Genomic DNA, 20,591 nt, shown 5'->3' with positions numbered 1-20,591 from the left:
AATAGAAGATTCACCAGGAGATGATGTTGATTTGGCTGGGCTAGACAAAGTTCGTCTAACGCTGTTTTCAATGTTGTGTCTTATTCTGTCTATATCACTTCTAAAAGCTGGAGTTACACTAGAGGCTTGATCTTCACTTTGAGAAGTCTGTGTACTGGAAGCTAGCACGCTCCTGCTGGCAGCTACATCTGCAGATGTCTGTGAAAATGAGAATGATGCAATACCACTTTCCTGAGGAGATGACTCTGTTGAAACAGGAAAGCCTTTCTCAACAGATGCCAAATGACCCTTGATTCGAGATTTATTTGCATCACTTAAAGACTTGATTTGCTTGTTCAAAACATCCCTCATTTCATTATTCTTGGTCTTAATTTTCTTTTCTTTGTCGCATTTAGCTTTTTGCCTCTTTTCTCTTAGTTCTTTACACAACTTCTCAGCTTTTTCTAAAACACCAGACTCTGCATTAGTCACTTGCCGTTCACTTCCAACAACCTTGCTGTCCTGACTTACTTTAAGAGACACACGAATACTCTTGGGTGAGACTCGACTATTCTGAAGCTTCTTGACACTACGGCTCTTCAGCCTTAATGAGGGGCTGCTACTGTTACTTCTGCTTTTTGTGGAAGACTTGGACTTGTTAGAAGATGTTGACCTCACTGAGGAAGACAGTGACTCTGCATCATGTTCACTACGAAACACTTTATCAAACTGGAATGTGAAACCATCCATCACTGCCTTTGCCTCAGCACTAATGCTGTCCACATCTCCCAATCGCGAAGTTTTTGGGTCCATTTTTCAGAATCAGAATTTCGACATCTTTTCCTTGCATTTGTAGTGTCAGGATTTTCAATATTAGCAGGGTTAAACTTCCCTTTTTTCCCCTTTCCTTTCTTCTTTTTCTTACTCTTTGTCCCCATCGACGTTTCTGCAGTGTTCTTTCCAAATGACACTTTCCCAACACTGGTTCTCCGACTTCTGTTGCTCCACGGGCCATGCCATGGCGGAGGTGGATGCCCATTAGGCCGATAATCATTCCAGTACCGGCCTTGATAGGAAGGAAACTCCTTATTATGCACATTCACACGTTCCTCCTCCCCACCATCCCTTTTCAAGTCCATATCATCATCCATTCTGTCATTGTCATGACTGTCAAAGGACAGATATCTAGGTCCAGGTACTGCCCCTCTTGGAGGTCCATGAAAGCCAACAAAACCACCTCTTGGTGGAAACCACCCACAGCTGTTACCATATCGATTTTGAAAATCTTCAGGGCCGTATCCACCATGATGGCCATTTTGGTAATAGTCATTGTGGCACATGCTGTTGAAATTGTAATTGTAATCTTGGTTCCATGGATTGCCATATCTATCATAGTCTCCATCATTGTAAGGGTTAGACTGATCCAAATGTAAATGCTCCTTGTTCATGTCTTTTTGTCGTTTGTCTGACTGTCCTTTCTCATTCCTCTTGTAGAAAATAGGGTCTCTCCTAAACCCTTCACTCTGTTCCTCTTCTTCCTGATCCTCATTATCAGACAAAGTTTGCCTGCCCTTTGTGCTACTGTTCTTATCTGACACCCTGCAAGATAAATGACACTTCAATTATGTAATTTCAAGAGAACTTAACTTACACAATATTTTTTCAAAATTTACATTAGTTTCTCAAAATATAGACAACTGGTTCATTAAAATTGCAATATAACATTCTCAATGTGGAACATTCTTTGTCCTTTATCTTGAATGCTACAAGTCATGTGGGCTAACATTGATACAAGGGTGATCCCTAGATCTGGTTTGGTAATTGATTGTAAAAATTGTACATTTCTGAATACTTATGCCATCTTACTCTGTGCATCTCCTTTCAATCCCTGTGTGGAAAGTCTTTCTGACCTGGTCAAAGGTTCAGTAAACTGCACTTAAGCACATCCCATAGTTGACCATAGTTCTAACTAGAAAGTGTAAACAATTTGCGTCACATGCAGCTTGTTTCTCTGGCCTCTTTTGTTAATGATTCTTGGCACTGCATTCAGACTGATGTATGGTGCAGCAGGGGTGCAAAACCAAAGTCTGGACTGTCACATTGCTGAAGCTGGTCCAAAACCATGACCAAATCTTTACCATCACATCATCTCATGAACTCATGAAAGGGTGACTCACATTTCCATGAGCACAACACATCACTTCTCTAAGAAACGAGCAAAAACTATTGAGTGATGACATAATTCCCACTGTTGGATGCTCTGGTAGATAGCTATTGAATGTTCAACGAATTAGAGCTGCAATATACTCTAAGACGCAAGGGAAACACTATCAACTTGATCACAGTGATTGAAAGGTCATAACCAAAAGAAGCAAATGATTGACACCCTTAGCTTCAAATGTTCTTCAAACTGTAACTGTAAAACACTTTAAGATGCAAGGAGACAGATTAAGACTATCACCAACAAATGTGATTGAGGCTAACAAACAGCAGTCAATTTCTTGAACATAATCTGGCTCGTGTAGTAAGCCAAAATACTCTCTGCTGCAGGCCAAGACAGTTTGGCAGTGATTGAGAGTGCCAAAATGTATAGTGGTAACGACCTGCGTTTATATATATATATATATATATACTGTTGATGATCTGACATTTATACAAACTAATCTCGTTGAATAAGTCTGGGAACATACAAACACACAACGATAACAATGATAAAACATCATGGTGACTTCATCTGCACTGATGGGTTGTTGTCAGTTGTCAAAACAAGTGAAGCCCTTGGAACATCTGCAATGGTGATGTCCCTCAGAGAACTGAGTGTCATGATTTAAGACAGTGCTGTTATCTCCTGTGCGTTGGAGCGTGGTTTGATGACTGATTAAAGCCAAAAGGAGAACACTGTAGTTATGTTGCCAAACCATGAATGTTCCTTGCAAATAGATTTTCAAAGCTTTCACTGGCAAGAGATGAATTTTCTACATCATCATGCCTGAGGACAGAGGAAAGGCAGAAGTCTATCCTGCTGTCCTGAAAGTTGTATCTTTGCTACTACGTTAAATCATAGGAAATGAATCCTTTAACATTAAGAATATGTATTTTACAGTGGCTCCAGTAGCTAAAGCCATCAGCCACAAAAGTGTAAAGTCTCTATCTGCCAAGGGGTCAAAGGTTGCGAATGACAAATCCTGTAAAGCTATTCAATCCCCCGTGGGAGGTCGAAATCAGGGAGAGTTATCTGCTAACTTGTAGGACTTGATCAGATCTTCAGGTTCTGCAATTGTAGAAACTTAAGTCAAGGTAGTAGGAACAATCTCTGAATTAATAGGCACCAAGTAAGTGGCTAATGAAGCATGTGAATGAATCATGACAGTTACAATAAGCTTCAAATGCCTTCCATGTACCACAGTTTTATCACTTCACACATATGATGAGCTTTATATATACGTTGAGCCACTCTTGCAGAATAATTTTTAGTGATTACAGACTTTTGTAGAAAAGGAGTGTTTCTGCTGATGGATGTAGATGGCTTGAGTGTGGCTAAAACAGAAGGTCTCTTGTGAGGTGCTGAGAATGATATGTTCACTTGACAATTCTTTTTATGTATGATGAACCAAAGTCTCAGTGGCAAAAAGGGTGCAGCCAAACTAGTGGCAAATTTGTAATAAAGTGGTCTGTGAAGATATCGACTACTGGGACTCAGGAGTGTTGGCCTATCCATTGAGAAATCTTGGGACAAAGCATTAACACTTGATATGGATGTGACAATCCAGTGTCACATTTCAGAGCAGAGGACTGTGTCTTGCCCAAATCTGTTGTGAAGCAACTGAATCGCCAGTCTGAGAAATGATGTTGTTAATGAATGACTGACAAAGTAGTTTCCTGAGTTCCATAGAGATAGCAGTTTACAAAACTCCTAGTTCTTCATAGAATGTGTGATGTCTGTCACCTGTGCATTAGCAAATTGGTCCTCATGATGACTGATGCAAGACAATATGCAAGAACAAATTGTCAACAGCCTTTCAACCTTACTGGTGATCTGTAGGTGAAAATAATGGCTGTGAATGATGATCCCAGGATGTAGGGTTGTAGGGCACTGTCGAAACTCTGATTGACCAGTCCCCTTTTGTGATGATCTACCGACTTTAGACGAAGGTAGCAATCTTGAGACTAACAACCATGACACACACAAGTCACATCTCCATCGAATATCAAGGTGAAGGTTTGGTGTATGCTTCTTCCTGTTGACAATCGTGAAGATTAGGGTTAGAAGCAATCCACAGCAAAACATCCCTGTCAAAAGAGGTGACTAACTTGACTCATGTCACCATAAGCTTACCATGCAGTTTCATATCATTGTCAATCTGTGACTTGTCTTGTCAAGATTTGACAATCAGTCTGAAAGAATGTTGATGAATAAAGTCTTGTGCAATCATAATCTGGGCCAAGATTTTCAAAGGTCTCTTAGAGCTAAGATAGTCGCAAGTACCATACATTAACATTACTGGGTCAGTGTCAGAAGGTATATTAGCTGGTGAAGGGGATCTTGCAGTTGAAGCAGGAAGGTCAACTCTATCCGGTAGCAGCTTGAGTTCATAAGGAGCTGTAGTCTTCATTCAAATAAGCATTAGAATATTGTTCACATGTAGTTGAGAGGTGGATAACAAGCATTGTCACTAAGGTGACATAATCCCCCGCCGCAAATTATTAAATCAAACTTAAAAAGTAATCAAAGTGAAGGTCGTAATTTAAGATGAAGTTAAATGTCAACAAAAACATGACCAGTCAACCTCTCTTGATATCTTGCGCTGTAGTTGTTCAAACGCACAAATATTTTCAAGACTTACTTTGACCTTGACATGAATGTCTTAGTGTATGAAATATGCAAAAATAGTAATAAAGAAATTGCTTATTGAAAAACATTCAAGGGAAGTCTTGAAAGTCTATGAAGAAAATCCAGTAAACTGTTCTTGAGATATCTCGCTGACAATCTTAACATGCAGTTTAACATGCTGAAATCTTCAAAGTGTCGTCGTGACCTTGAAAATTATGTGAAGGTCACCAAAATCAACTGGGCCTTGCACCTTCCCTCGATGAAGCTTGGTGTCGAATATGAAGAAAATCCACTGAACGGTTCTTCAGGTATCTCGCTGACAAGCTTAACATACAGCTTAACATGCTGAAATCAGAGTGTCGCCATGACTTCGAAAATTAGGTGAAGGTCACCAAAATCAACTGGGCCCTGCGCCTTCCCTAGATAAAGCTTGGTGTTGAATATGAAGAAAATCCAGTGAACGGTTCTTGAGGTATCTTGCTGACAAGGCCTTGAAATGAAGGTCACCAAACCTGACTGGGACCTTTCTTTTACTGTGATGAACCTAGGTACCAAATATGAAAAGAATCCAGTCAACGGTTCTTAAGATATTCCAATCCGTACGTACGAACGGACAGACAGAGCCTAATACTATATCCCCCGCTTCGTGCTAAACGCGCGGCGGGGGATAATAAGTAGGATGATCTTGACTTGGTAAGGTCCATTCCATTTGATCATGAGATTCTGAACGATCTCAAAAAAGAACTATCCTGTCCCTGATAGTTTTCCTGCCTCGACGCTTATCGGCTTAAGTCTATAGACTGATACAATCCCAAAGAGGACTGTGCAAAGATCTTCAAGAAAAGTGTTGTCTATCATATGATCCACAAGCCAAACATCAATCCCATTCCCTGCTGTAGGAACGACTGTGATCAATAAGACGATTGTGGAGGAGTATGCCGATCCCAATCCCAACTGTGGAAACATCATCTGTGGTCTGGAATCATCTGGGGGGTTGTACTTCAGATCATTGCTGATATCACTGTTTTGATCCTTGATGGAATGTCCGGGAGCTTCAATCCTGATCTCAGTCCCTGAGAACAGCATGACAATCCTCAAAACTAGAAATCAGCAATCGTTGTCTGTCTCTGACCCAATCGTAACAGTCTTAGGGTAGTTCAAAGTCCCTTGTTCATGAATATGATCTTCTAGTCTTCCATAGGACAAAAAAGTGATCTTGAAATCGTCAGTACTTGACTCAAAGGGGGGAGGCACATCTGAATCCTTTTGCATGATGTGACATTGATCCTCAGGGATACATGTAAGTGCTGACTTGGTGGCCACTGCAATCACTGATCCTGGCTGGCTGTGGACCTGTTTGTCTTCCATGAGGAAGGAATCTGAGCCTTCATCCTTGGCAGTAATCACAGCAGCTGTCCTCTTGCATTAGTCACATGCTTTACGTTTCTTGCCATTTCATGATGTACATTCAAAAGTAAATTAAAAAAATTAATAATTCAATTACCTTCAAATGTGAAACAGGTCTTCACAAAAAAGGTGGTAAGGAAAAGACGATAGGCAAAAGAGGCCAAAGAGAAAAGGTGCTGATACCAAAACAACAGTCACCATGGCAACAGCTTGCATGTGTTTGGGAGGTGATTTTTAAAACTGGAAACAAGTCAGAAAGACTGTTCAGTCTGGGATCGAAACAAAGAGAAAAGCACAGTGTGAGATAGGATATGTTTTAAAAATGTAATTTTTTGAGTAAAATTGATATTTTATACTTATCCTGACTCATGCTCTTTTGCTTGTCCCCTTCCTCTTGCGAACATAGTGGAACACTTGTATCTCCTTAATTGAAGCTCCCTTCAATGTAAAATCACTAATTGGTACTCACCCAAGAGTTGCCTCCCCTGCCGCAAGCGCGGGAACAGGTGTCGCCACCCTCTGGCCTCATGCTTCTCTCTCTCCTGATTTTGCGAGCCCAACACTTGAATTTACAGGGAAATCCAAAGTGTTATGTGGGGAGGATGGGAGGGCTAACCTCATGAGTCAGGATAAGTATAAAATATCAATTTTACTCAAAAATTACATATTTTTCCTTATCCTGACTCATGCTCTTTTCTTTTGTAGAATCCACGGAGTGGTGGTGGGCATAAACAGAATACTTTGGATTAATAATTAGTGATTTAAATAACTTATACTGTAATAACCCCTGCGGGAACTTCATAAAGGCATTGACTTAGGATATTTCCTTTATAATAAGCCATAGGTTATATATACCATAACTGGGGTATTACATTACTAATAGACTGATATACCAAATTATAGATATAACAAGCTACTCTGATAGAAAAGCTGTACAACTGAACATAAAACTCAGTATGAGCTTAAGGTTGAATAACCTAAGCTAAATATATACATAGCCCTAGAACTCCGTGGAGTTATAAGTTAAATAATGTATGTATAATATACATAATAATCTCGTGGGGGGTGAATATTAAGCCTCACGAGGGACTGTCAGTTGCTGGCGAGGACCAAAGGACCGAAATGGTGAATGCCAGAGGCGTCCTCGGTGGTGATATCTCTCAGATAGTGATTAGCAAACACCATGTTAGATTTCCAGAAGCATCCTTCCATAATTGTATTCAATGAACAGTTACCGTGAAGGGCGAGGGTGGAGGCCAATGCCCTGATTTCATGTGGATTTGATGCTGTTGGAGGGTCCAGTCCTGCTGCCTTGTAGGCGTGTAGAATGACAGTTCTTATCCATATAGATATGGTGGTGCGAGAGACTTCTGTCTGATTAGTAGGCGATAACGGGATGAACAATCTTCTGGCGATCTTAGCCTTTGTTTTGGAACGGCGTAAATAGATTTTGAGAGCTCGTACTGGGCATAGAGATAAGTCCAATGTATCTTGAGATCCGAGAATCGAGGATAAGCGCAGGGGCGATGAAATAACCTGTCTGGTTGTCCTGGTAGTTGATTTTTGGCGATGAAATCCCATCTTAATCCCAGGTGCTGTGTTTTGATTGTCATCAAACTGTATCCTCTCATAATCTAGGCGTGAATTTCAGATATTCTGGCTGCGTGGCTAGCGATAACAGGAAAATTGTTTTCTGTGAGAGAAATTCAAAGGTTGTCGATTCCAATGGTTCATAATCCTCACTTGTGAGGTGTTGTAGCACTACATTCAGATCCCAAGCTGGGGCGTGGAACTTCCGCTTTTGGTCCTCCAATCGGAAAGCACGTAGTAAGGCCAGTAACTCTGGTGTTTTTGTCAATTTAACACCCGTTCTCATAGAAATCACAGAACTAAAGCGGCAAGATATGTTGACAATGTCGAGCCTTTTAAATGTTTGTTTTGCCGTAAGTAACACAAATAGTCTGCCACTTGAGGATGCGTAGCATCTCTTGCTGTAAAACCCTTGTTTGCTGCATAATTTTCGAAACTGTGCCACTTGTCGTCGTACAAGTTACGCGTTGAGTATCGTAAGGCAAGCGTGACCGCTTTTGCCGCCCTGGTAGAATATCCTCTCTTGTTTAAACACATTTTAATACAGTCCACACGTGAAGTTTGAATACTTCTGGGTTTCTGTGCACCTGTTTGGTGTGTGGATGTATTAAAGGTCACATAAACCCTAGGGAGTAAAAATACATAAATCACTAACTGGCATCGTTATAAATGAAACCCCGTCATTAAAACTACTCATTTCGACCTTTAATTGACTTAAATCGACCTTTTTGACAACAGTGCACAATTCTCACCCGCGAACGAAATTTCAACCAATCAGAGCGGCGCGACTCTGTGACGTCATATGAGGAATAGCTTTGAGGGCCGATGCAGAATTCATCTACATTTTAGGGGGTAAATTATCTTGTTTACAGGCTTGTATAAACCTGAAATCGTGACAATTGTTGTGGAAAATGAAAGCTATATGTTTTTACAATCTACTGGCATTTCATTTTGTCTCCTGCTTTGCCTAGTTTCCGAGTTACAACTTGTTTTCATAGACGCTTCTGTCACAATTGATTGGTGTCGTTAGGCCCTATTTGTATAATGACTGATCCAAATTGATCCCATTTCTGTGTTTTTCACCTCGATATTTAATCATGTCATGTAAAAATCTGTTTGTATTCTCAAAACAGTGTCGGCCCATAAATTTTCACATGCAATACAGCAATTAATACTCCTTGTTGTAACCCGTGTTAGGTGGTATAAACCTACACATGTTATTTGTCATCATTCACTTGATGGTCAGTTAATGAATTTATAACAGGTATAATTAGTGGTAACACACTTAGATTACCCGACAAAGGTTCCCATTTGGCATTTCTTGTGTCTGGAGTAAATATTCAACATTATAAACATCGATCAAAGGATTAACCGATAACACGCTGATTGATTAATTACCTTTATCTTACACAGCGGAATTATCAAAAGGTAGTATTTATGTTAGTAGATTTACTAACCTATACTGAATACACCCTGCCGTGTCGGTGTCTGCGTAAAAACAACGTCCTTCTTTCAAAGGATTAACCGGCAATACATTGATTGATTGCCCATTATTGGCTAATTAAATTACTGTTTTTAATGAAAGGCGGACATTATGCAATTAGTTGCCAGGTGTGCTATCTTGGGTGACCAATGAGACTAAACACCAATACCTGAAAAGATTTATCACTTTTTCGTATATTAAACTGTTAAAAGACACATCATTTGGAACAGTTTTGTGGATATTGATGGATACATTCCTCAAACAAGGTAATGGCTTGATATTGTTCCTATAACTTTAATCTGTTTTAATTTTAATATATGCATTTTGTTTTTTATTCATTTGTCGTAGCATTCAACAGAATCATTGTTTTCGCCGTGAAGTGTAATGAGACAGACAACATACACTAGGCTGTGTGTGCGAATTATGATTCACATCGGCAAACTATAAAATGTCTAGATATTACAGTTCTGTTATAAATTCACTATAAGTATCAGCAGATCGTCAGCTTTTTATTTAGTTTCAAAATGCATAAAAGTATGATAATAAACTAATTAGGATTATAAGACCAAATATAAAGACGCACATTACTGACTAGTATCTACATACTGGTGAGTGGACATTAACCATGTGAATGTAGCAAAGAAATTTATCGCGCAGTATTGTGACTTGACCCCACCTCGCTTCGTGGAAGAAATCGTTATGTTATAAGTTGTGTCATGCAAAATCCTTTTGGTTATGATTCCAATACATATTTAACTACAGTAGAAAGTAGTTTTGATTTTCTAACTTGATGAAAACAAACTATAATCTCATTAATTCTAAACAGACTTTACGATTTTCAAAATGGCGGCCCTATCGGGAACATCCGCCAGTCTGTGGATAAATGCTATTTAGGTTTGTTTTCACCGAGTTACAAAATCAAAACTGCTTTCTACTGGTAGTAAAATATGTATTTTATTGATGGCCAATAGGATTTTGCATGATATACGTATAACATAACAATTTCTCCTGGCAGCGAGGTGGGTGTCAACATAATACTACTTACAATATTATTGTTACTTCGACCACAACCTCACTTCCGAGGAAGAAATCGTTATGTTACAAGTTGTGTTATGGAAAATCTTTATGGTCATCAATCATATATTTACTATAACTAGTAAGTAGTTTTGATTCTTTAACTTCCGTGAAGCGATCTGAACACAAGTAAGATATCGTTTCAGGCTTCCACAACGCTCGCTTCGCACTCACAAACATAACCCATTTACCACGAACTGCGGGGGTCCTGTGGAAATCTGTGCATGGTGACACCATCACCCGACCCCTAGGATCAATTGACGACAAAGCAACGATTCGGCATGTCGTCGTTCATGTCGAGAAATCATCAAAATGATGAGCGTGCTACACACTTTCTGTACAACTAACTGAAAATCGTTCCTCATATGACGTCACTGCAGTGCTCTGGCGACAGAGTTACGTAACCTGTCTGTGGTTTCGTTGGCGGGCGAGAGGGAAGCAGGCGACTTTTTGGCCACTTTTAATCGCTCGGTATTAATTAACCACAAGTTTTTAAAGAATAAATTTGGTGTTCCGCATAAGACTAACCACAAATCTTTCATATGTAATGGTTAAAAAAGTAACAAAAAACAAAGTTTAGTGGTTCTTTAACAACTTTGAGCGCTTGGGTAGCTCTAGTGCCGGTTGACCGATTTCTTGTATTAGAGCGGGAAACCACGTTCTGGCCGGCCAGTAGGGCGCGACCAAAATGAGTTGTAGGCTCTGTGTTTGGCTGATTTTCTGTAATACTTGAGGTATTATTGCTGGGGGCGGAAACGCGTACGCATTGAGGCCTTCCCATGATATGCTTAGAACGTCCGTTGCCCATGCTTGTGGGTCTGGAACTGGTGACACGAATGTCGGTAGTTGATTGTTGAATCTTGTGGCGAATAGATCTACTAGCGGGCTCCTATTTGCTTGATTATCTGTGCAAATATCTCTGTATTGAGCATCCATTCTGTCGGCGACGGTAGATGTGGCCGAGAGTGCGTCTGCTAGTATATTCCTGGCTCCGGGAATGTGGCATGCTTTGACATGTAGATTTAGATCTTGGATTAATTCGAACAGTTGAAAGGTTAAAGTCAAAAGGTTCGGCGATCTCGTTGAGCCTTGCCTGTTCACATAGAACGCCACTGTCGAGTTGTCGGTATGTATCATCAGGTGCGCATTCTGTAGAATGTTGCTCCAATGTCTTATGGCGTTGATTACAGCTTTCATCTCTAATGAGTTTATGTGGAGCTTGCTTTCTAGCTGATTCCATAACCCTGATGCTGTCTGGTTGGTGAGATGAGCTCCCCAACCTTGGAGCGACGCGTCTACATATAGATGGGTTTTGAATTCCTGCTCTGCTAAACAGATCCCTTCGCAGACATTCGATTTCTTGGTCCACCATAGTAGATGAGGTCTGAGATGTTTGTTGATGAAGACCTGTAAGGGACGTAACTGTAATCTGCCTATGACTGTCAAGTCTTGGGCTGATGTTAGAAGACCTAGTAAACTCTGCCATTGTCGAAGTGGTAGCGGAGAGAGTAGGGCTGGAGGAATGATCTGTTGGATCTTGAGCCAACGGTCTTCTGGTAAGACTATACGGTTGAGATTGGTGATAAATCGAATGCCTAGGAATTGCAGATCTTGCGATGGTACTAGGTCCGACTTGTGTAAGTTTACTAACCATCCCAGCTGTGTTAGTAGCTTTATGATGTAGTTTAACTGTAGTTTGAGATGCTGTGGATCTTGATCTACTTGTATCCCGTCGTCGAGGAAGAACGCACTGCGTAGCCCTTTGACGATGTAGATAGTGACAATCGGTTTCGTTATCCCTCGTGAATAACCATGGGGCTGATGTTATTCGAATGGGAGTACTTTCCACTGGTAATGTAACCGTCTAGAGTAAACCGTAGGTATTTCCTGGATTAGGGATGTATAGGGATGTGCAGATAGGCATCTTGTAGATCTATACTGCCCATGTAGTCCATGGGGCGAATCATGTGCCGTAACTGCGGTAGATGTATCATGTGGAACTTCGGTGGTCTGTAGAGATAAGTCTTGTTGAAGAAGCTCATGTTGTAAATGAGTCTGTATTTCTCCTTGGAGTTTTTCTTGGGTACTAGGAAAACTGGGGAGTAGAAACCTGGTTCGATGTTTCCTTGATCTATTACTTCTATGGCCTGCTTGGTTAGGAGTAATGTAACAGCCTCTCTTAACTTTAGTAGTTGCTGTGCCTGTACCTCTAACTTGGGAGGGTTGACTGTTAATGGAGGCTTGGCCTGTAGTGGGATACTTAAACCGGCGTTGAAGAATGTTGGAGACATAGGTGTCTTGAAGTATTCCCCCAGTTTTCCCAGTGTAGTTGGAGACGTCCACCCACTTGTGGACGGTTGTACTGGAACAGCTGGGGTGGAAGACTCCAGTGGTTCGAACCTGTCTTTCAGCGCTTATAGTTAGCGGGAACCTCTGGGTGTCCTGCCTCTTCCTGACCCTCCTCTATAGTTGCCATATGGAAGTTACCTTAAAAGAATCTCTTCCCCTGGAACTGGCTATCTTCCTGTCTCTTGCTCTTTGTAGGCCCGTGAATTTAGATCTCCCTGAGTATCTTTGTGAAGTCTGTCGAATGACACTGGCTAGCTGATGTCCATCGATTTAATCATCAGGACTTCTCTGGAATCCTTGGTGACTTCCTTGGAGACTTTGTCTATTCCTCCGGCCAAAGATGGATGGGGAAGACCACGGGTTGTATATAGTGGAGCTGTAAAGTTCTCACCCGGTTGCAGGAAGCGAGGAGGCCTTGGACGAGCTAAGGTCAATGCTGCTGAGACAGACGTGAGATGATCTGTTAAGAACTGCTGGTCCTTCTTTTGCATCAGTTGGGCCGAGTAAATCATTCTATCATCTTCAGAGGTCGAGGTTAATGTAAATCTGGTGATAAGTGTCTCATTTATTGTTCTAGATCTATTTAGACCAAAGAACATATCGCCTCGTCATGGTTTCGATCTGAACCAATTTTCGATCATCAATCTTGTAGTACTTGTTCTTGGCATCGGAGATCAGCTTGTAGTTCTCATCGATGTCTTGCGCCTTGAAGAAGGGGTCCATATTATGCGTGGAGAACTTCTTGGCGTGAAAGTTTGGCAGATGTGGTGTTTGAACCTTCGTGGCTTTGTTGAATGCTGTATCTAGGTTTTGTGGTACGCCCGCAATCGGGTCGATTGGGGTAGTGTAATAGCATCTGCATCGCCTTCTTTCATCAGATAAGTCTGCTCGAATTGCCACTCTTGGAAGGTGATGAGAGATCTAGATTATTGACCATCCAATATCTTATCTCTGCATCTGAGAAAATAATTCCTCCATCATCTTCCATTCCATCATCATAAATGAGAGGTTGTTGCTCTTCTGATGTAGGACTGTGTGGCTCTATCTCTATATCGTTTGACGCTTGTGGAGATCTAGTTGTAGGCTTATGTGCAGACCTGTGAGGTGATCGGACGCGTGGTGATATGCGTGGAGATCGGGCGTGGTGATCGGGCGAGGGCGATCGTCTTGGTGATCTACATCGATAGGTTGATCTTCTTGGCGACCTATGAGGGGACCGTTGGTAGCTTCGCTGGAAGCTCTTGTGTAGTCCCTCGATGTCCTTTTTTAGATGATGATGGCGATCTGGGTTCAGGTGTCCTTCGCAACGCTTTCAAGCTTCTCTCTGCGTCCGGTCCTGGGGAACGGTGATATGACCTCGCGAAGGCTTCCGCGGAGGTCTGATGATCAGATTCCAGATCTGAGTATGACGCCGAAGAGGGTGATGATCTTTCCGCCGAAGGCTGTACATCTGGGTCCTTCGTGGAGGTGGTCTGTGACTTCCTTCACGAAGGCTGCATCGTCGTGGCTGGCACGTTGACTGGGGGTGCCTCTGGGTGTGTTCACGTTGGAGCCTTCGCCGGCTCGCTCGACCCTGGGATGGCTGCTTCTCCAGTCTGTAGTGGCCTTCCATCATGATCATGATCTGCTTCATTAGATCGCCTGGGATGATCTGCGGCGTAGTAGATGGTGCTCCTCTAAGCGCTGATAGCGGTGGGGCCCTCCAGCGATCTCGCCTGACATCAGTGTAGAGGCATCAGGCTGCATGGTGATCTCTGCTGAAGTCACTGTCGCTGTCACTGGTCAGCTTCTTGTGGCGTATGTCGGGTATGATGATTGGTTCATCATCGTGAGAGGCCCAATTCTGCTGCTGGAACGATCTCTGCTGAGAAAGTTCTCGATGACTTCAGTAGATTTCCCTTTGGAGGATGACGCTTTGCCCTGGGGGTACGAAGTTCTGCGTTGAGAAGACGTTGAGGCCCTCTTGGACTTTATCTGCGATGACGGGATGTCTGGGAGGCCGGCTTCTTAGAGGTGACGGACTGCATCCCACGTCCCTCTTCCGATGGGGTCTCAAGCAGAACACCAGGCGGGAGGGGATCGCTCGACAGCAGCTGACTGGATGGGAAATCCGATGTATCGGCCATGTCTACACCTAGTTTGCGTGACCTATCTGCAACACGTCTCAAGACGCAAAGATGGTATTTATTAAAGGCAGAATTGGTTAAATTAATGCAGTAACTGCAACGTGAATCAAACGCACAAGGCGTAGTACAACTAGGGCATACTACATGCGGATCCGCAGCGGAAATACGTAATCTACAAATAGTACAGTTTTTCATCAACATAATACTAGCTGAACAATCACGAACTCACGTGAATAAACAGTAGAAATACTATCCAAAGGATATAGTGTGTAAGGAGACACAGGCGCTCTCACATCCTGCTCACTGGGCGAAGAAGGAGAGAGTGAAGCATGAGGCCAGAGGGTGGCGACACCTGTTCCCGCGCTTGCGGCAGGGGAGGCAACTCTTGGGTGAGTACCAATTAGTGATTTTACATTGAAGGGAGCTTCAATTAAGGAGATACAAGTGTTCCACTATGTTCGCAAGAGGAAGGGGACAAGCAAAAGAGCATGAGTCAGGATAAGGAAAAATATACCATTTTATGCTTACATCTACTTGATTTCTTAAACCACTGGGGGTTTTCAATTACCCATATCCACTGCCAATATCAGTTTTTTGTTGTATGGAATTGGGCTCTGACATTACCTTGTTGCAGACTTTTTATGTTGAGCTTCCCTGTCTTCTGCTGCCTCTTTTTCATCCACGGCATTACGATTTTCCTCTGCAGCTTTCTTATGTTTCTCACCGCTCAGATGTTTCCGATATTCAGCAATACTTGCGCAAGTTGTGAAGCAGAGTGTGCAGTTGTGCTGACTGTTCCTGAAAGATCCATAGTGGTGTAATGAACATACACAAAAGCATGTCCATCCACAAGATAACTTGACTTAACAAAAAAGTTGTCTGGGTGGTTTTAATAATGAATTTCGATAATTCACTACTGTCAGTTGAAACATGGTTAGATACTGGAAAAAAGCAGATTGATTTGTGGATTACGAACAAAAAAGGACAATACAAGGACTAAGTTAATTGATCTAAATATATGACAAGGTCTCTGAACTTAATCCAGTTTATCACTTGCCTTCAATTGTTCACTACTGCTTTGAACAGTCGCACATGGCTGCGGAACTTTTGATACGCTGACTGGTGACACATGAACAGCTCAGAGATCAACAGATTGTTTTAATCAAATGGAACCCAAAAGCGAGTTTGCTTTATCTGTCAGCTCATTGTAAGCATGTGTCCATCAGATCTATATGATTAAATACACAGCAAAAGGAGGAGGGGAACAATTATTTTTTTCATAGGCATCAGTTCATATCCATCATAAGCACGTTTATTACAAACATAGTTTACTGTATATTTAAAACAACTTACTTTTTCTTGGATTCTATGTTTGTGTGATGCATTAGTGACCAAAAGTGTTCTCGCAAATCCTGAAAGAAGAAAATGAGGAAAAATCAAATAGATGTTGTCATAAATAGATACGATTACTAACATTTCAATTATTAATTGATATCAACATGATACACAACTTTTCAAGTTTACTGGATTGGTTGTTTTGGTGAAAGTCAGAATAATGAATTGTTCCAAACCACTCCTGAGCAGAATTGATAAACTGGGAGTTAGTGCTTCATAAATGTATTAATATATTAAAATGCACCTCTCACTGACATTTAAAACTACTGTTCAGTACAATATATTACATATAACCTGAACTGCCCAATGTTAACTGTTCCCTGTGGTATGCAGCACTGGTTGTGACAAGAAAAGCGCACCCATAAAAATCTATACCACATAAAGCATGTATGTACAGAAACTCTCCACAACTGCAGTTTCTAGGGCTGCACGGTATTACGGGTATACCGCAATACGAAATTGTAACAATTACGTATCGCGATACGTTTATGACGTACCGGTATACCGCCAAAGATTTATTTGTTCAATTTTAACCCATTCAACATCACACATAAGACTTCTGCCCGTATACCCCCTAAATTTTAATGGTGAGGAAAAAGAAATATATGTATATTCAGGTAACATGGATGGTGGTGGTGGTGGGTGGGGATTGGGCTGAAGTCTTTCCAAATGACTAGCAACGGGTCCACTTAAGAATTGTCAAAGAGCAAAGTATGGACGTTTTGAGGAAATCATTAAAATTGAATAAAGTAATGAATAAAATCAACAGTTTTCATAAAAGTTGTCAAACGTACATCTAAGTTACTATTTCCATCTTTTCGTGTGATCATGTTATGTTAGTCAAGTGACATCTCGGCTTTCGTCACCTCGATCTTCATGCTCGAAAACGGAGGCATTTCCAAATGTTGTGTCATGTTACCGGGTGAAAAGCCATGGTTATCGGGAAATAGGCGACCACATATATTATTTAATTAATCTTTATATAATAATTTTCTGATTACATAAAAATTAAAATATAAAACAAATAGGTAAGATGATATTATGGCATCTTACAAATGGATTACAATAGCTGGAGTTTACGTCTCCTTCGTGGTTTATATGGACATTTTAAGTGTGTAAATTTGTATTACTATTAGAAATGAATGTAGTTTAGTTGAAGTTGTATTATTTGAGTTATATGATAAACATACCTTTGGTATTTATCAACAGTTGGATTAGACCTAAAATATTTAAATGGTGTATGACATAGCAATAATACTTCACGAGCTGATATTTTCCTTGATAAACGTAGGCTTCTATCTTATTGTAAGGTCATGTTTCTCATGTTTCATTGGGTTTTTTTCATTATTCTATTCAGTCTAAAGAAAGTGTACTTTACCTGATACATAGTGACTTTTGCCCATCGTGAGTGTTTTGTTAAATCATTTCTTTATGTGAATGTGTACCAAATGTCATTCATGAAATAGGAAATGTTAATAATACTTTTGTTCAAAGACAAAGGTGCATAAATCATCGTTTTGATTAGAATGTAAACTTCAAGATCATGTCACATGATTGTGACAATTACATTTTTCTTGAGTAATACAGATGTGTACAGTAAATTCTTTAACTATTTAAATTATTTGAAAATCAACATCCTTTGCTGTTTAAAGAAGTTAAAGTATATACTGGTAAATAAGTACTAGTAAATAGTATGGGTGGGTCGATGGAGGACAGTGTAAGCTAGTTTCAGTTTCAGTTGTGATTCAATTTGAAGGTAAAAGAAAATTACCTAGTGGACAGATCTCAATAATTGTTCTTTCACAATATATTGCAAAACATATCGCAATACAGAAGAGTGTATCGCAATATATCGCAATACGAACTTTGGGGCAATACACAGCCCTAAAAGTGAAGCATACCTAACTTCTCAACACAACACTTTCCCTAACATCTTCTCATACTAGTATTCAGCATTCTGAAGATCTTACTTCTTACTTTTACACATGAAAAATATCTTAAAATTACTTTGACTTAACATTCCCCCCTCCATCCCATTTGAAATATTTAAGTTAGAAAGAGATTTATGTGAACATTTTCTAAATCTGAATTACAGTTTTGTGGGAAATACATGGTCTAGTCACAATTTAGTGGTTAGTGGATGGTTGGGAGAGTTCTTCAGCATATGAGTCATGATAAGTATAAAATTGAAAATTTTAACGATAAATTGTATATCTATAAATATGTATCCTATCTCACATACTGTACTCTCTCTGTCTCTTATGTCGACCATGAAGTGGAAATATGCTACTAAGAAAGTTGGACAAAGTTTCTGGCTCTCCCTGAGTCCCTCGCCCAGTTCAGTGCCTTGCAAAAAGTATGCAGCATGACCTCCTCCAGTTGACCATGTGACTTCCCTGTCTTGTCATTCTTGTCTTGGAGAAACGTTACAGTAGATATCTGCAAAGTGGGGATGGTTGGGCGGGCATCAATCGCGTGAGATAGGATAAGTATTTATAAATATACAATTTATAGTTAAAATTTTCATTTTTTTAATAGAAATATTCCTATCTCATGTATGGTACTTATCCAACGGTTGGACGGTGGGTCCCAGATTCCCCGAAGTATATAACAACCGTGATGAAGCGATGATGCACAAGGAGGCCTTTACGAGTGCTATCTCCTGATAGGCCACTGAACTTGGACATGTGCTGGGTTGCTTCCTCCAAACCTCTTAGCTAACAAAACACAAAAACTCTCAGGGAGCGGGCATTCCCGAGTTAGTGTAGTTTTGAGCCACAACCCCTGTACATGACAAATGGACAGAGACTCGGCAAGTATACCTCGCGTCACTCTGATTTACCAGAAAGGCCCTGATTGGTGAAAGTTCGTGGAACTTTGACCCAGACAGCCTCTGCTTTGAACCACTCCCCAGTCTCCAACTGGGAAAAAAAGTGGCCCAGTACGCTCAACAAGTTTAACGTTCAGTTCTGGCTAACATTGAGTAGCCTTAGGTCCTCTGTGTGGGCATACTCCAAATGTCTCCATGAACTTCGGAGCACTTTGAAAACCCGTAGGAATTCGGTATTCACACTTCATGGACATAATTGCTCAACGAGTAGAGGTGAGTAAGCATGAGTGTGGAGAACCTCGGTGTTGGAGTACAAGACTGGTTCACAGTCTATGACGAAACCAAGAGAATGACTGTACTCCAACACTCTGGTCGGCAAACAGAAGGGTTTCTCAAAATAAACATGAATAACGCTGCATACATCTTGGATTTATATGGTTACAGGGTAGATGATTGTGAACGGAACAAATACCTGTTATCTGCATTGACGGAACGTTAATAACTGCTGTGCCAGTACTAGAGAGCCAAACTGGTGCAGTCCCTACACATCAGTGACGGACAAGTCACGTAGGTAGTGGGATGCAAACACTGTCTCTGACCTCCAGAAGAAGCCTTCCACAATCGATGGTAGAGAGCAAATACTGTGAAGAGCCATGATGGATGCCAATCCTCTTGTCTCATGAGGCTTTGATGCTGCTGGAGGAGGGAGATCAGCGAACTTGTAGGCTTGGAGGATGGTGGACCTCATCCAGAAAGCCAGTGTAGTGCGTCATACTTCCTCTGATGATGATGGGGACAGCGGGATGAAGAGTCGCTTTTGCAGTTGACAATGTTGTTGTGAAGCCTTGATGTAGATTCTCAAAGCCCTAACAGGTCAGAGTGTAAGGTCTTCGATGCCGTCAGGTCCGAGGATAGTGGACTACGGTGGTAAGGTGAATAGCCACAACCTTTGTACAAGACAAAGGGAAAGAGACTCGGCAAGTATACCTCGCGTCACTCCGATTTACCAGAATAGCCCTGATTGGTGAAAGTTCGTGGAACTTTGACCCAGACAGCCTCTGCTTCGAAACCACTCCCCACAGTCTGGCAGTTGGTTCTCAGCCACGAAGTCCCATCGAAGGCCTAAAAACACTCTGCTATGTTTCTTCTTCTCAAAATGCACCCGGTTAATGTCCAGTGGATGGAGCTCCAAGATGTGTGCTGCCGTAAGGTTTTACATGAGATGCACTCAAAACTCTTTCGCAGCTAACGGCTCATAGTCATCTGAGATGAGATGATGAAGCATGATCGATAAATCCCAAGCTCGAGGCCAAATATCTTTGTCTGATCGGCCAACTTGTAGGAGCGCAGAAGAGATTGAAGTTCAGGCACTGTGGAAATCTTGATGCCAGTAGAGGTCACTGCATTGAGAGCTGTTAAATACGTGGCAAGAGTAGACCCCTTGAGATTTCTGGAAGAACGCAGATGCTGAAAGTAGTTGGTAACAGCCAAGCAACAAGACCGCACCTCAGTGTGACAAGAAAGAGA

At 41.2% G+C, this 20,591-nt stretch overlaps 1 protein-coding gene across 2 annotated transcripts in view; it reads right to left on the bottom strand.

The window, feature by feature from the left end:
- Positions 1–509: 509 nt before the first annotated feature.
- Positions 510–20,591, bottom strand: part of LOC124286613 (zinc finger protein 106-like) — a 31,190-nt gene continuing 11,108 nt past the window's right edge. For both annotated transcript variants that reach the window (XM_046722995.1, XM_046722994.1), the window contains exons 3-5: positions 16,193–16,251; positions 15,464–15,637; positions 510–1,578 (exon numbers count right to left, since the gene is read on the bottom strand). In XM_046722995.1, the coding sequence (XP_046578951.1) occupies positions 729–1,578; positions 15,464–15,637; positions 16,193–16,251 (1,083 nt within the window). In that variant the 3' untranslated portion in view covers positions 510–728. The remainder of the gene's footprint in view (positions 1,579–15,463; positions 15,638–16,192; positions 16,252–20,591) is intronic.

The sequence above is a fragment of the Haliotis rubra genome, unplaced genomic scaffold, assembly GCF_003918875.1.
Source record: "Haliotis rubra isolate DU_JTF1 unplaced genomic scaffold, ASM391887v1 Scf388, whole genome shotgun sequence".
In the NCBI taxonomy this organism is placed as follows: Eukaryota; Metazoa; Mollusca; class Gastropoda; order Lepetellida; family Haliotidae; genus Haliotis; species Haliotis rubra.
This window is presented reverse-complemented; position numbering and strand designations above follow the sequence as displayed.